The following is a 16,336-nucleotide window of genomic DNA, read 5'->3' as shown; positions in this document are numbered from 1 at the left end:
GCGCAAAGCGGGAATTTTGAGTCCTGGCAGGCGCGCCCGGCTCTCAAACTTCTGAAGATTATTGTGTGTGGCTCGGAGGATCCGTGAGTTTGGCCATTCCTGGTTTAGACTGTGAGCTCTGGGGCAGCGAATGGCCTTTTCTGCATTTTGTACGCAACCTAGGATAATATGGCCCTGATCTGGGTTGAGGCCTTTAATGCTACCGTAATACAAATACATGAAGCGCTGTCTATGCTTTTCACCCTTCTGTCCTCTGCAGACCTTGCTTTATTGGGGTGTAAAGTAACTGTGGACTCTCCCAGGGTTGTTGCAGCCACTTTTGAGTCTTAATTAAACCTGGTGTGCTAAAATAAGCCCAGAGAGCTGGAGTTTACCAACCCAGCAAGACTGTTCTCTTTCCTCTTTGTGGATGGTGGATTTTTTACATTGCTTATCCTGTTCTAGCATCAAAACCGCAAATCCACAGGAAGAAACTTCCCTGAGGTGTTGTGTATATTTGATCGGTTCATTCAAGGGGGGAGGGATAGCTCAGTGGTTTGAGCATTGGCCTACTAAACCCAGGGTTGTGAGTTCAATCCTTGAGGGGGGCCATTTGGGGAACTGGGGTAAAAATCTGGGGATTGGTCCTGCTTTGAGCAGGGGGTTGGTCTAGATGACCTCCTGAGGTCCCTTCCAACCCTGAGATTCTATGATTCTAAGTCCAGTGTGTCCTAGAGATGGCCTAACTCTCCTTGATTGGAGACCAACCTGTTTCCCATCACTCCAGTGCCTCCCAGCCTCTGCCAATGGATGCTGAAAGAGCATCATGGATGGGTTAAGGAAAGTTGCCAATTTGTGTCTGTGCATAGTCTGGAGGGGAGAGTCAGTACTACGTCCCCTCGGGGAGCAGCCTGCTGGAGACTGGTCCACCTCTGAACCACACCTTCCGCCTCTGTCAACACGAATACCTCAAGAGTCACTTTGTTGAAGTGGTGAAAGGATGCCAGCGTTTTCTGTGTAAAGAGCTTGCCAGGAAACATGATCCTTTCCTGGGCTGGGTGCGACGAAGGGAGAGTCTATCCTGCACCTAAGGCAGGAAATGTTTTCAGTGGGTTGGGATAGTTCACACGGAGGATACTGTTCTAAAGGTGAATTCCTCCAGCTTCGTGTATAGCTGGGGAGAGGGGGAGGGGAATACGTGCTGCACCCAGAGTGTGTCAGGGACACTGGTCTGAAATATTTGCATTGCAGGGTGACTGGGTCTGGGCGGGGGGGAGGAGAAGGAATGGACCAAAGGCCGTGGCTCTTTTTAACAGAGGAAGGGTGGTGCCAGGTTTGCAGCTGAAAACTTTTGCACTTGCTTTCTCTTTCTCTGCAGTTTAACTGCAGTGCCAAAGAGCTCCAGTCCCCTTTTGAGATATAGATGGGGACTTGTTTAAAGGGATTGAATGGATTTTTATCATCCTGAATCTGCTTCTCTCTCTTTCTCTGAAGCTAACGGGGTGACTTCCTGTTAATCACAGATGATGCAATCAGTTAGAGGAACTGGGTTGTTAGAAATGAAAATGGAAAGACTTCACCCATGATGGGGATGATTATTACCCAGGCAACCAACCGGGTGTTACCTAATACCAGTGGGCTGCTGAAATTTAATCAACAGAACATGACTGGTGATTTTCACCCAAACTGACACTGCTTAAATAAGAGTGTTTTCCCTGGTATATCATTAGCCCTCCTGCTTTCCATCTCCTTACAGTGGAAGGAGGATGTGGACTGTCTCTTTACCATTAAAGCAGACCCTGCCCTCATGTGGCTTAGAGGTTGCAGTCAGAAAAGTGACGCCAAATAACATTGGTCTTGTGGAGTTTTCTTGTCTCTTTTTGTTTTTCAGAACATGTATTCAGTTTTGTAAGTGGGAATGTTCTCACCGCCATCCCTGCAAATGCAGCCTGGACTCTGAGAGTCAAGCTGGGTTCTTTCCTTCCACAATATCATTACTGTACTAAGGGATTACAGACATTACTGAGGACTCTGTGCTTTCAGTGGGCTGCCTGGGTATAATTCTTTACTAAATTGTGTTAATCAGCTTGATGTACACGAGGAGGGGAATCCCGCTCTCTGTGTTGCTGGCTCTGCCTTGCTAATGAGTGTGAAGGGGTGAAGATGTTAGGGGCTGACGTTGGCAGAGAGGATGCTGACACATGCACCCAGGAAGTTGCTTTTCTGAGCAGAACTGTACTTTGTATCTCAGTGCTTGAAAGCAGAGCTCCAAGGCCCCACTTTTCTGAATTTGTTCACGGGAAGAATCTCCTGAGCAACAGAACAGGAAAAAGATGTTCTGGCAGCGTCATTCCTGACACTTAGTGGAATCCAAAAGGCTTTTTTTATTTAGTAGGTGGAAATCCCTGTTGACCATTTTCCTGATTCCCCCACCATGCTCTCTATAATCTAGAGCTCAATTATCTAGTCTCCCCTGTGACACCAGAAGCTTTTGAGGTAGTCTGGGCTCCCGAGAGAACCCCATCTACCTTTTTGTCCTGCTGTAAAGCATTTGTGCTGAATCGAGGTTGCTTATTCAGGCTTGGCTAACTCAGCACTGCATGGTAGAAGTCTGTGAATCACAGGGCTTGCTGCCATTTGCTGTGTTGCTCCCGCTTTTCCAGTAAGTGGGTGTGATATATGCCAAGAAACCTCAGCTCTTGTTGAGATCTACAACACTGAACACGTTTTGGTACTAACGCACCTCAGTACCATGTGCTCCTGACTCTTTCCTGCGCCTTCCCCCTCCCCTCTGCAAATCAGCTCTACTGCAGTGAACTGTGCAGGCAGGGCCGGCTCCAGCTTTTTTGCCGCCCCAAGCAGCGAAGAGGGAAAAAACAAAAAGAGAGAAAATAAATAAATAAATAAAGCCGCGATCGGCGGCACTTCGGCGGCAGCTCTACCACACCGCTTCATTCTTTGGCGGCAATTCCGTGGCTGGTCCTTCCCTCTGAGAGGTGCCGAGGGACCCGCCGCCGAATTGCTACCGAAGACCCGGATGTGCCACCCCTTTCCATTGGCCGCCCCAAGCACCTGCTTCCTGTGCTGGTGCCCGGAGCCAGCCCTGTGTGCAGGTGAGAATGATCTTCTACTCTCTGCTGCTGCGTGGCCACTTTTCTCATGGCAACTATGCTTCTAAACCTGGAAAAACTGAAACTGCTGGTAACGAGTGGTTATTGCAATGCCTGGTACCTAGGAATGCAGACATTGAATCTGAAAAGTCTCTGGTTGGTTCAGAAGGCAGCAGTCTGCTTGGCAATGCAGGTCACTGAGAGCAGAGCCCCGCTCTGCGGGGTGCATGGGTTTCTCATTCAGCTCATGGGAGAATTTTGGCCTTCCTGCTGTAGGCAGAGGCCTCCTTGAAAATATTTCATTTATAGGGAAAGCTTTGGAAAGGGAGAGAGGAGATGGAATCCTTTTCTGGGCTGAGGTGGCAGTCACACTGTTGTAGAAATACTGCCCTGGCCTGTAATTAAACAGTCTTGTGGTTTCAAGCAGACTTGGTAAGGGGGTGTGGGTAAACTCCCTGCAGGGCTGGAGAAATAGATCCCCTCCCCCTATACACACCTGCCAGGATTGTTGCTGCCCAAACAGATGGATCACTCCATCTCGCTGTAAACATCAATGGTTGCTGCTTTTCGAGGCACAACAGGAAATATGGGTGAATGCCTCCCAGGCCGAGATACAGACGCTGAGCTGGAGTTCATGATACACTCGTAATGACAAAGCCACTGTGTGTATGTCTCTTCCTCTCCCCTGCCCCCCTGCCATTCACCATTCCCGCTACTCGGTTTCCTTCTGTTTTTCAGTCCAGATCTGCAGTGGCAACATGGTCTCCTAAAGGATGGCTGCTCCAGCATGAAAAATATTAACACTGGGCCAGGTTGGGGTGTAAGAGGGGAAACTGATGTGGGAACTAGCCTAAAAACAAGACATAACTAGCCACTGCTAGTGAGTTAGGTGCGGGCTTAGTGGGAATTCATAGGAAGGGGGAAGGTGGAAAGTATATGATTTAGTTTAGTCTAATTTCTTTATAGGTGTAAATGAAGCACATACAGCAGCAGATCGGGCAGTTTCTAGCTTTAACAGCAGGAGCTTGTAAATGGGACAACCATGGGCCTCACATCTTGCCCATCACCAGCAAAGACGCATCAATGTGTTTACTTATAAGGCTGTAAACATTCTATACCGGGGTAGTGAATCTGCAGCCAGCAGCACCAGATGATTCTCTGCACTGCACTGTCACATCCCCCCCATCAAGTGGTTTCCCCTTTCCCTAGAAATTAACCCTTGGAATGCTGGCACTTTCCAGCCTTCCAGATAAATGAGTTTTTGATAGTGTAATGTGACGGGATGGTGCCCAGAGCACTTTCAGCTTATGTGACGAGGGGAGATCGTAAGCTTCCCACATAGGCCTTGAAGTAGTATGGCAAAGAGTGCCACACTGACAGGTTGTTGTGGCACGGAGGCACAGACTTCTCCTGCTTCAAACCCTGCTCCACCTAGCGCACACAGCTGCAGGATGCTGCTGCTTATTGGTTTTGTTGTAGTCGAATTGTGCGAAAAGCAGCCAGCTGCTAGCGGTAAAGGTTAAAAACCTCAGCGCAGTTCTGTAGAGGAAGTTGCTGCTGTTCAGCCTGTGTGGCTGGGGTCGAGAATACATGCCTGGGGGCTGTACACAATCCAGCACCCAGGAGTTGTGAGCTGCTCAGTAAGAAATGTTTAAATGAAGGGAGATGACCTGGAACTTTTAAACACTGCTGTCAATTTGCCTAGCACAGTTTGTACCATCTAATAGCAGCCTTGACACTCCAGAGCAGTGTTGCTGTTAAGAAGCAATAGTCTGCTTATTGTTCAGCCACAAAGATAACATCTCTGCAGCATTGTAGGTGGGCAGAAACTGTTCTATTGACTCTGGGCTCCCCGCTTGGTCTTGAATGACCACCATGGCTCATCCTGGACCTGGAGATGTCCCTCCTGAAACCACAGGGGTGCTCAGTCCATAGGCTTATGTGACCCTTCATGCTACTCAGCTGGTCAAGAAGAGGGCTTAATTGAGAGGCTTAATTTATTGATCCACACAAAGTTGGGTTCATCGCTCCCCCCTTTCCCCATACAAACTCTTAATCTCTCTCCAGGCCAAACCTATCGAACAACCTCCACTCCCTGTGCTGGGGAACACAAGTGTCCATTCCCAGGGAACTTTGGGGAGCTGGAGTGACGACAGGCTCCTGTTGCACAAGAACCCCCCAGATGGCGCTTCCTGCCTGTGTCAGCTGACTCACTTAATCCAACTTTAATTACAGCTAGTGATAGCTCAGAGACATCAGCTGCTCCTCACCATGCGAACTTCCAGTGTGTAGCCCAAATAAATGCCAACTTTTTTAAAAAGAGAGAAGCTACATACCTTAGAGTGCTCTGAATTTAAACACGCCCTAGAAAAAACAGTTATGCTTGTGTGGAATGAGCTCGCTAAACTTGCTACAGGAAGATTGAAACCATTTATAAAGAAACGTACTTCCTACTCTGTGTTGGATGATGGAAGGGGCAAACGAGAGCTCTGTGAAAGAGAGAGGAAGTTCACCTGAAACCAGAAACCATGCAAGAATCTGATGACTTGCAGGTTTGGGTCTCTTCATTGTAAACCCTTTAGCAGGCTTCCTCTCCTCCCGCAACTTCTTCCATCAAATTTGTTCCACACCCGTTCTCCATGGGCAAATGCAGTGGCTGGTGGGTGAGAAAAAACACGGTTTACTCTTCATTCTTAGCTGTGACATTGTTTTGGGGAGTGCTTGTCCTTAACTGTGACTTGATGGGAGCAGAACATTTTTTTAAATGTTTTTGTGGCAGGGCACCAATGAACTGTAGCTTCTAGTAGAAGCAGTGGTAAATGCAGAAAGCGACACTTGTCCTCTGAGTTTTTTTTATTTTTCAGAGCACTAGAGCGACTTCAGCAAACCCCTAGGAGCCAGAGGCCCTGTATTAAAAATTTGAGTAGCTCCTGGAAATGTGCGAGTACAGGCAAGTTACTGGGCTTCGTGTGCTCATCAGCTTTGCTGGAAAATTGGGTGTGTTCACTTGTTGTGGGCTTGGGGAGTGAGGATTATTCTGGCTTCTTTTTTACCAAATCTGAAGAGTCCTAATGGGGCTGTAACCGGAGTGAAAGCCCAGGTGGTCCAGTGCACCGTTCCTTCTTTACCTACTGAGAGAATTACTTTTTCTGCGAAGGAGCAAATCGGTAACACAGCACAAGTTCTATAATCATTGAGTCAGACGCATTCCTGACATTAAATGTGCACTTTTTTGAGGGGGGGGGGGGGTGATGAGCTTCACACTTACCATATGGGAAATGTGTGTCCCTCCTGTGGCCCTTTCTGTATAAATACAGCTGCTGGCTGGCTCCGCGAAGAGCAAGGGAAGGGACAGGTGCTCTGCAGCGGTTTGAAAAAACTTGGAAGGAGTGTGGATTCTTTGAACCCTCTTAAAATCCCCTTCCTGCTGCTTCACTGAAGCTTTCCGAGTGCACAGGAGAGGGCATGGGAGGGTTCTTGCCTGGCACCAACATGCAACAGTGATCAGATCTCCCACGTCAAAGGTGCCCAACTATTGTTGCAAGATTCTGTTGAGTCTGTTCTCCCTTGTGATCATAAAAAGGTGGATGTGCCCATGTGCTTGATTCTGGGGGACAAAATTAACCCCTTTGGTGCAGCTCAGGACTTTCCGTTAAACTGAAAACTAGATCAGTGTTGGGGGTACAACATCCCACAGCATCCTGCTCAGGTCTGTGCAGCTGGCTGCAACCTATCAACATCTGTAGTGGCTACAAGAATCTGAAATACTCTCCTTGCTGCTGGGGGCAAAGGTGGTGGGGGTAAAACCCCCATCATAGTATCTGGTGCCAGGGCTAGACAAGAGACTGCTTGTTGCACTTTCGGTAAAGAGATCTCTCTAGACCCTCTGTTGTATCAGTGGTCCTTGTGATTTCTGGTGGCATTAACAGTATGTGGTCAGCAGTCTGTCTTTTGTCTCTTGGGTCCCTCTGTGATGAAAACCAATACAAACCCAGCATGTAGTTGGGTGCTGCTGCACTTACAGCATACAAAGTGTTAACCAAAGACTGAAGAGTGTAACCCAGGAGATTTGTGACCGTTTTAACAATTTGAGTGAAAAGGGGGAAAAAAGCTATTGTTGAGGCTAAATTTCCTCTTCTGGAGCTCAGACCCATAGATGGGCTCAGCAGGCTTTGCTAAGGAAGTCCTGAACTTGTTGCATTGAAAAAATTATTATAAACAGGATGTTTGCCAAAGCCCCTCTCCTAACTGCTCATAAGAAAGCCAGCCCAGACTTTGTTGGCTCTACTGTTGAATGTGAGACTCCTGATTTGAGGGGGGAGGGGGCTGTGCTGGCTAGCCACATCTCCACACCAACCTTTGTAGTTTTAGGAGGCAGCTTCCTGAGAAGGCTGTGCAATCTGCATCCTAGCAGCACTGGATCCTGTGCTTGCCAAGGATTATAAATATTGAGTGGTTTCAGAGTAGCAGCCGTGTTAGTCTGTATCCGCAAAAATAACAGGAGTACTTATGGCACCTTAGAGACTAACAAATTTATTTGAGCATAAGCTTTCGTGGGCTACAGCTATAGAATAACGTGCTGCCTTCACCGGTTGGCTTTTGCAAGACACCGTTAGGGCTGCAGGTGACTGGACAGTGCATGCTGAATCTTTGGTTTGCAGTCTGTATGAAACCTGTAGGCTTTTGGCTAAGGAGTAGCTAGAATCCTGGTGTATCATGCCTTTTGTACCATACAGAATGCACAGTCCCTGTCCTAAAGAGCTTGCACTCTGAAAGATGCCTGAGGGAAGCCAGAGGGCAGGATGAATAGGCCGTGGATTTTTCTTCTCTCCGTCTCCCCCGCACCTTTTGAATTATTAAACTCTTCTCTATGGGAAGAAGTGAAGTGGGTTTTTTTTTTAAGGGACTGGGGAGAGTTTAAGGGGGGGGGACGTGTCATGGGGAGGGCATGATCTCCAGACAGGTCAGCATGGCACAGGGCAGGGAGGAGGAGATGGGAGCAAACAGGGTATTAACATTGGCATTGTTCATGGAGTGAGGTGGTACCAGGCTACCTGTGATTTGCAGGGTGACATTGACAGAAAATACAGTACATTTAGCTAGCTTATCAAAACAGGTGAAAATAGGACTGAGTAAAGGGTTAATCTGTAGCCAAAGTCTTTTAATGAGTTACAGGCATAATCAGTGTGCAGAAACATGGACTCTTGTCAACAATTCTTTTTACGACTGTCTTAACTTGCCCAGAACCTCATTTAAACCAGACCACCAGGGTGCCTGCCCTGTGGCATGTGAATGACTCAGAGATCGTTACCCTTTGTGCTTTAAATCCTGTCTGTGTAATATCCAAATCCTGCTTTTTTTGCCACCTTCCTCAACCCTCTCTCATTTCATGGCTTCAAGTTCAAGAGTCATAGTTGCTGCCGACATCCAGGGCTGGCTTTCGATGTGGCTTCCGTTTATTAATAGTAACGATGCCTGGGTTTTTATTTTGTGTCAGGCTGGTCCTGAGAGAGAGAGAGGGTGTGTGTGTGTGTGTGTGTGTGTGTGCGCTTTGCAGCACGGCATTCTGTGGGACGGAATGTATGGGATAGTGTGTCCAGCGCTAAAAGGTGAACTCAGGTCATTGGACTTCATGCATTTGGGACTGTGAGAGTTAGACTGTTTAAACTCAGATTTCAGGGCTGAAAGAAGCACAAATGCTTTCTAGATGTTTAGACCAACCAGCCCCGACCCTTAGTTATCCATTAGCATCTCTGGCCTAGTTGAAAATGCATTTTTTTTTTAACCTTCCAGTTTCCCATTGTCTGGCTCTCTTCCTCCCCGCCTTCCCCCCCCCCCCTTTTCTCTGTGCTCAGCCTGTGTTTCAGATGTATTAACTTTCCTGGCTTTCTTTGCCTCCTCCCCTTCTCATACTGTAAACCAAAATGAGGTTTTGCAAAGGTCAAACACACCAAATATTGATCCAAACAAAGCTGGGTTTGTCGCTCCTCCATTCCCCATACAAACTCGTAATCTCTCTCCAGGCCAAACCTATAGACCAACCTCCACTCCCTGTGCTGGGGAACACAAGTGTCCATTCCCAGGGAACTTTGGGGAGCTGGAGTGTCGACAGGCTCCTGTTGCACAAGAACCCCCCACATGACGCTTCCTGCCTGTGTCAGCTGACTGGCTCTGTGGCACTCCACTCTCTTTCAAGAGTGACTGCGTTTGAGGGAGGATGCTTTAGAGTATTTTGACCTTAAATGCTTCAGCGGGAGGTGTAACCCAGCGGGAGGGTGGTCTGGCAACCAGTTTAACATCTGGGTGTCTAAGGGTATGTCTACACAGCAAAGAAAAACCTGGGGTTGGCCCTGTGGGGCTTAGGCTGTGGGTCTGTTTTATTGCTGTGTAGATGTTTGGGTTGAGTTGGAGCTGGAGCCCAAGGTCTGGGATCCTTCCACTCCGCAGGGGCCTAGAGCCAGGATCAGCTGGCACAGGTCAGCAGCGGGTGTCTAGTTGCTGTGTAGACGTATCCTAAGGGGCTGACTGTGAGGTGCTCAGAACTTGCTCTGCCCATTTAAATCAGTGGGACTGCTTACAGGTGAAGTGCCTCAGGGGTGAACTTTGAGTTCCCATCTCTTCTTGGGGCTCTGCCCCCTGCCATTTACAGCTTAAAAGAATTCAAATTACAAAAGTAAACCTGGATGCTCCCAGAAGAGGACCTGGAGGAACTTGCATGTGGCTGGAACCTTCTGGCACAGCGCAGGAAGCATGTTGATAGCTGCTCACTGGGAGTCTGAACTGACCCTTATGCAAAGGCCATGTAGGACTGACTTACCTCGAGCTTCTGGGCTGAGCTCGAGGTTTGTGAACCCTGGATCGAAGGTAGGTCCAAGAACCGAACCCAGGTGTGCTGCCTGGTAGTACAAGCAACGACAGACAGCTTCTGGTTGGGCCTTCTTCATGAAAGCAATGTAAGTGGTGCTGAGCTGTATGAATGAAGGGAGTCCAATCCCTTCTCGATGGTACTGCTCTGACACTGCTGCTCCCGGAAAGAGCAGAGGGGGATTCTCATTTTTCAATAGCCGTAGCATCTTATCCTTCCCCATTATGAGACTGAACATGCCACTGCTACAAAACTCCATGCCAGTCCCCATCATTCTGGATTGTTTTGCCCTCTAATGCTCCGTCCAGAGGAAGTGCTTTTTCCCCTTTGGCAGTTTCCCCTCGCTGGCAGTTGTGCATAGCAGGGGAATCCCATGTGATTGCTTGGCTTGCAGATGCATGGAACTGCATCCGCTTGTTCTAATGGATGGGGTGGAGAATGCTACTTAAAGTAACTGGTTTAAGTGAGGCAGCCCCAGCCTCACTTGGGTTGTGATATGGAGCTAATGAACCAAATGGGGATGTGGGGCAGGCAGGGAAACAGTGTCAGTAGAGCAGCCCCTGCGTTTTTACTCTACTGGGGACACTCCAGTTTTAAACACCAATCTAGGTAATGCCACAACTGCACCCCTTTCTCATGCTAGCATGTGGGCCATATTGTCCCAGCTTCTTCACCTCCTGTGTGTTCCGTGACTCGCATTTCAAATTGTTCTCCCGGTTTTCAAACTCTCTGGGCTCGTTCCATCGATTCACCTTATATCCGCCTACTCCCCAGCCTTTGCCTCTGCCTCATTTCTCGCAACTCTGCAGGTGAAGACACTTTGCCTAGTGCTGCCGCATCTGCCTTGGATCTCTCAACCCTGTCCAGAGCAATTTCCTCACTGACTCCTGAGTGCCAGCTGGCTCTCTGTACAGTGATTGTAAGGGACACGAAGTAGTTCATTGCCCTTCTATAGGGCAAAAAAGAGCAACAAACATTATTAGAGATATGGAACAGCTTCCGTACGAGGAGAGATTAATAAGACTGGGATTTTTCAGTTTGGAAAAGAGACAACTAAAGGGGAGATATGGTAGAGGTCTATAAAATCATGACTGGTGTGGAGAAAGTGAATAGGGAAATGTTGTTTACTCCTCCTCATAACACAAGGACTAGGGGTCATCAAATGAAATTAATAGGCAGCAGGTTTAAAACAAAAAGTATTTCTTCACACAACGCACAGTCAACCTGTGGAACTCCTTGCCAGAGGATGTTGTGAAGGCCAAGACTATAACAGGGTTCTAAAAAGAACTAGGTAAGTTCATGGAGGATAGGTCCATCAATGGCTATCTGTTATGTTGCTATTATCTGCCTCTATCAAGGATTTGCCAGAAGCTGGGACTGGGAGACCGGATGGCTCACTTGATGATGACCTGTTCTGTTCATTCCCTCTGGGGCACGCACCTGGCATTGGTCACTGTTGGAAGACAGGATACTGGGCTAGATGGTTCTCTGGTCTGACCCAGTATGGCTGTTCTTATATTCTATAGCACCTTCAGTCTGAGGAGCTCAAAGCATTGTAGAGACTAATGGATTATGCCTCACGCTGTCTCGGAAACAGGGAAGTATTATTTCCATTGCACACCTGTGCAATCTGAGGCAAAAGGAGTGGGATGTGACTTGACCAAAGTTGCACAATGAGTCAGTTGGAAAGCTGGGAATTAAACCCAAATCTCCTGAGTCCTAGTCCTGTGCTTTTTTAACCATAAGAGTATCCTTCCTCAAAGCGGTGTGGATTAGTACTACCGCAGCATGAAATGTCTGGCTCCACACGGAGCTGCAGTTCAGTCAGCTCTGTCCTCAGTAGCCCCATCTAAAAGGGGGCTTAGCTTATTTGGTTATTGTCCTCAAAAGTAAACTCTGGCCTTCAACCTCTCTGCATGTTGCCCTGTATGGTACTGGGACATGAAGAGACACCGTCAGGTGGTTTTATAGTGCAAGGGATCTTTCCATACCCTTATCTCAGCCCCTGAAAGTTTGAAAACGGACTCTTTGCTTACCTGAGCCCACTTTTGTCCTGTGAACACACGCTCTGGTGGTTGGGCTGCTCTGGGGAGCTGGGCTGTTGGCACGGAGCTGCTCTTTTTGAAGTAAGGTGTTGGAAGCATTCTCACTGAGATGGATGGGGGTGGGAGGTGGAGGTGGAACCCCAGGCAGTCTGCAGACCAGTGCCAGATGGCTTGGGTGGCCCAACTTTGGACCCACCAACCTGGATGAGATCCCTCTCCAACATACAGCAAAGCGGTCTTATGTGATTCTGAGTCTCCAGTGCTGCAGCCTCTTTGCTTGGGATCTCCTGAAGGGCACAGTTGCGTGATCATCTAGCACTGCAACCCGCTGAGGCGTAATCTCAGACGGCACTAATCCATTATTGTGCCTAATCCTGCTAAGTAGAGGCTTTTGTTCTTGAGAGGAGTAAATCACTAGCCAGGCTGCAGTCGTATTAGCATTTGCCAGTCAATTTGGAAAGCCTCTTAGCTTTCTGCATGGAAATATGGTATCCACATGGCTTCTGCTGGCACTTTCCACAAGTAGCATCTTGGCGGCTGCGTGAGCAGCAGCACAGCAAGGAGAGCTAGCCTGGTGGCTGCAGCTTTGTACCACATGTGGGAGATTTGTCTTGTCTCACACCACTGGGCTATTGGCGCAGGGCCCGGCTCTTCAGCAGTGATCATACCAACAGATTAAGAAGCAGCACTGGGTGAGGGGATGCCAGAAGGTTAGTCACTGTGGCTATGCCTGTACTAGACAGGGTTCTTCCATCGCTGTAGTAAATCCACCTCTCCAAGAGGAAGTAGCTAGTTCGAGGAAAGAATTATTCCAGCGACCTAGTGCTGTCTACACTAGGGCTTAGGTCAGCTTAACTACGTCTCTCAGGGGTGTGAATTTTTCACATCCTTGAGTGACGTAGCTGGGTCAACCTAACTTTCTGGGACTCGGCCTTGAAGGGTGGTGGTGATGGTGCAGGAGGATGCTGGGATACCAGCAGATACATAGTACCTCCTCCATAGTGGAGGTAACAAAGATCTGGCAGTTGACTACAGCTCTGTACTGAAATGTTTTTCCTCAAATCACTTATAAAATCAGGAGAAGGCTGCTAACTATGGAGCAATCAAAACCAAACGTAAAAAAGCCCCTTTAAAAAAAAAAAAGTGACATAGTAATTCCAGCCACATCAGCTCTCTGGTATGACAGCTATCTCATCCTGTTGGCAAGTCCAGAGCTCTGGATGGAACAGCCCCTGTTCCCAGCGGCCATCAAAAGCTGTAAACAAACATGAAGACGGAACTGAAACCTTAAGGCTGCTCCAGATGGGCCTCCAGGTATGAGGGTCTAGACTGGCTTTGATTCACGTGCGTGTCAGCGTAATAAGAAAACAAAACTTCCGTCACTGTAGCCAAGCAAAGCTCTGTCCTGCTTCCTCAGATTGTGGGTCGGAGGGACCTCAGGGAAGCTCTCGGAGGGATGTGCTCTGTGTGTGTGTACGCCCTTTCTGTTGGGAACAACAGAGTGCCATGTGGATTCTGTGCCATGATTGCCTGCGAGATCTCTCACTCCAGGGAGAACATGGCACATGTAGAACTTACGGTTTTGTAGCATCAGGAATAAAACTCTGGCTAACAAAAACCACCGAGTGTCTCTGTGCTGCTGCAAGAATGGTGAATAAATCTGAACAGTGCAGAGGGTTACCAAGAGCTAGTCTTGTTTGAGTGGGGTGGGGGAAGTAGGTTTGGCTCCAACACAAGCCCCTTTGCTCCCTTTTCCCTGTCACGTGGGCTGTACTCAGAAATACAGGTTTCAGATCTCTGTTTATAACTGATTTTAACCCCTATCTCTTTGTTTTGCTAGATCATGATTGAGTTTTGCCCTGGTGGGGCAGTGGATGCTGTCATGCTAGGTAAGTGCCGCAAATCAATATCCTTACTTTGACTAGGGATATGTTGGAGACAGAGAAATCTGCAGCCGAAGGACTGCAGGGCAGCTCCCTCCTCTTCATGTAATGTTCCTGTGCTCCTTAGCAGCAGACGCGACATCCTCCACTACCCTCCCAGGGTGTGGCTCCTTGCATGGCTTTTGTAGGGTGGTGGGTCGTGGTTTTCTGTGTAACTAAATAGAAACCCTGCTGCAGCCTTAACTATGGAGCCTCTGCCTCTCCTCCGTAATCTGCGTGTTGGCTAGGTTTATTGCGGCAGCCTCTTGGCATCTTCCGAGATCCGTGTGTCAGTCTGCTGCATGGTCTGTAGATTGCTCAGTATTGGCAAGCAGTGGGGTGGAGGTAATTTTTAGGGGGGATGGGTGCCTATAATACTTCCTGCCTGAGGAGGTCTGTTTGGGACCCCATTTATAAGCACACTGATACCATGTCACTTGTATACTCCTAAAGAAAGCCCTCCGGTAAAAGGAAAAGGGGTTTAGCTGTTAATCTGGGTGTCATTGACATTGAGTCTCTCCAAGTCTCCTTCCACCCCTAGCATCAGTAATCCATTGAAACAGCTAGTGTTAAACTGAGACCAAGGGCTAGTCTACACTGACAATGACGTGGCACTGGGAGAGAGCTCTCCCAAAACTCTTAAAAAACCACCTTCACGAGGGGCGTAGCTGCCAGTGCTGGGGCACTGTCTACACTGGCGCTTTACAGCGCTGCAACTTGCTGCACTCGGGAGGGTGGTTTTTCACACTCCGAGCGAGAAAGTTGGGGTGCTGTTAATTGCCGGTGTAGACAGGCCCTTACATTAAGGCCATGAAGCCATCACTTTAACTCCTCCCTTCTGCATGGGCCCTGCCTCTAGTTGAGAGGAGCTGACCTTTGAGTGCTATGAAGCATATTGATGTCAGCTAGAGCAGCACAGTTGCACGCAGCAGCCCCCATTGGCATGTCAGCCCCATTGTGCCGGGCACAGTACATACCTATATGAAGACACAATCTCTCCCTTAAAAAAAAAAAAAAAAGGGGGCTCCCCCTGCTTAGGGTGACCAGATGTCCCGATTTTATAGGGACAGTCCCCATATTTGGTGTTTTTTCTTATATAGGCTCCTATTACCCCCCACCCTCTGTCCCGACTTCTCACACTTGCTGTCTGGTCACCCTACCCCTGCTGGAGAGAGAGAACAGTGCTCCTGGTCTCTGCTCATCTAGAGACTGTGGAACAAGGTCACAACCTCGACTTTGGTCACTTTCTCCTGGGGTTTTTTCCCCGCAGTGTTCATGAAGATCTGACTGTTTTCTGCTGCGGAAGTGTGCTGAGCCCAGGCTCGTCACTTTCCGTTCCCAGTCTGCAAATTGGAAACATGTGCCTAATTCAGGAAACTTGCCGAAAGAACTGCAGTGTTCTGCTGTGGTGTCCAAATCACCACATCTTATGGTAGCCTGGCGTCCGTGTTCGGGGGCAAGGATGCCTGGTTGATAAGGGACGATGCAGTCTCTGCCGCGAAGCTGCACTCACAGTGCTGGGGCTGTGGTGTGGATTTGCTGTGGTTGAGCTTTCCAGCTGAATGGTAGGTCCCAGCGGGGCAAGAGAGCTCCAACCCACCTAAGTCTCTTGGGGCCCTAGACTCTTGTCTGATCAGGTCTGGTATCTCCTGTTTCATAGGCAGCCAGCCTTGCAGAGGATATGGTTTAGAATGGAGGAGGGAGAAAACAGGTATTATGAAATCCTAACTGACTGGCCTGGCCGTACAAGCCAAGGGATGGTGATGTTGCCATAATCTCCCAGTTCCATTGTTACCAGTATCAGGGTATATTAAATAGGTGATTGGGGATCGGGAAAGGCTGCTGCCCATGTGAGTAAATCAGTCCCAAGAAGGTTAACAGTAGAGGTGGTCTGGAAAACAAGAGAGGTGGGAAAATCATGACCATTTACATTTGCCTGAACAGCTGTGCAGTGAAAGCCTTGGTTCGGCCAGACTCGTAGCTGAGGGTCACTGAAAATCTCCAGCTTTGAGTTACTGAAGGGAAGGGGGAGGTGGAAAAGCAGGGAGAAGAACAAAACAGCTGAACCAGCATCTTTTTCTCTGATTCTGCGATTAAGTTCCTTGGCTTTGAATGAATGGCTGTTCTACTTAACATAAGCTCCCTTCAGTCCTTGAGTCTGCCCCCTCCTTTGGTGTACAATAGGCTATTCTAGCTGCCCGGAACACATCTACATCTATTCCAGCTGCCCGGATCTGCAGGTTCCAGTGTTGTCCGTTTTTTACTAAACTTTGGGCACAGAGGGAAGTTTAACACAAGGAGGCTGGGTGGGGAGAGGGGAGTGGAGGCCTGACTCTTCTCAACATTCTGCTAGGTAGATGGTTTGCTGAGATGGTGCCTTGGGATAAAGGTCACAGAGTGAGGATCTCCCTGATG

At 48.5% G+C, this 16,336-nt stretch overlaps 1 protein-coding gene across 1 annotated transcript in view; it reads left to right on the top strand.

Annotated features, from left to right (window-relative positions):
- STK10 (serine/threonine kinase 10) overlaps positions 1-16,336 on the top strand; it is an 81,905-nt gene that overhangs the window by 35,392 nt on the left and 30,177 nt on the right. Inside the window, exon 3 of the mRNA XM_039484186.1 lies at positions 13,840-13,888. Coding sequence (XP_039340120.1) covers positions 13,840-13,888 — 49 coding nt within the window. The remainder of the gene's footprint in view (positions 1-13,839; positions 13,889-16,336) is intronic.

This window comes from Mauremys reevesii, linkage group 8, assembly GCF_016161935.1.
Source record: "Mauremys reevesii isolate NIE-2019 linkage group 8, ASM1616193v1, whole genome shotgun sequence".
In the NCBI taxonomy this organism is placed as follows: Eukaryota; Metazoa; Chordata; order Testudines; family Geoemydidae; genus Mauremys; species Mauremys reevesii.
This window is presented reverse-complemented; position numbering and strand designations above follow the sequence as displayed.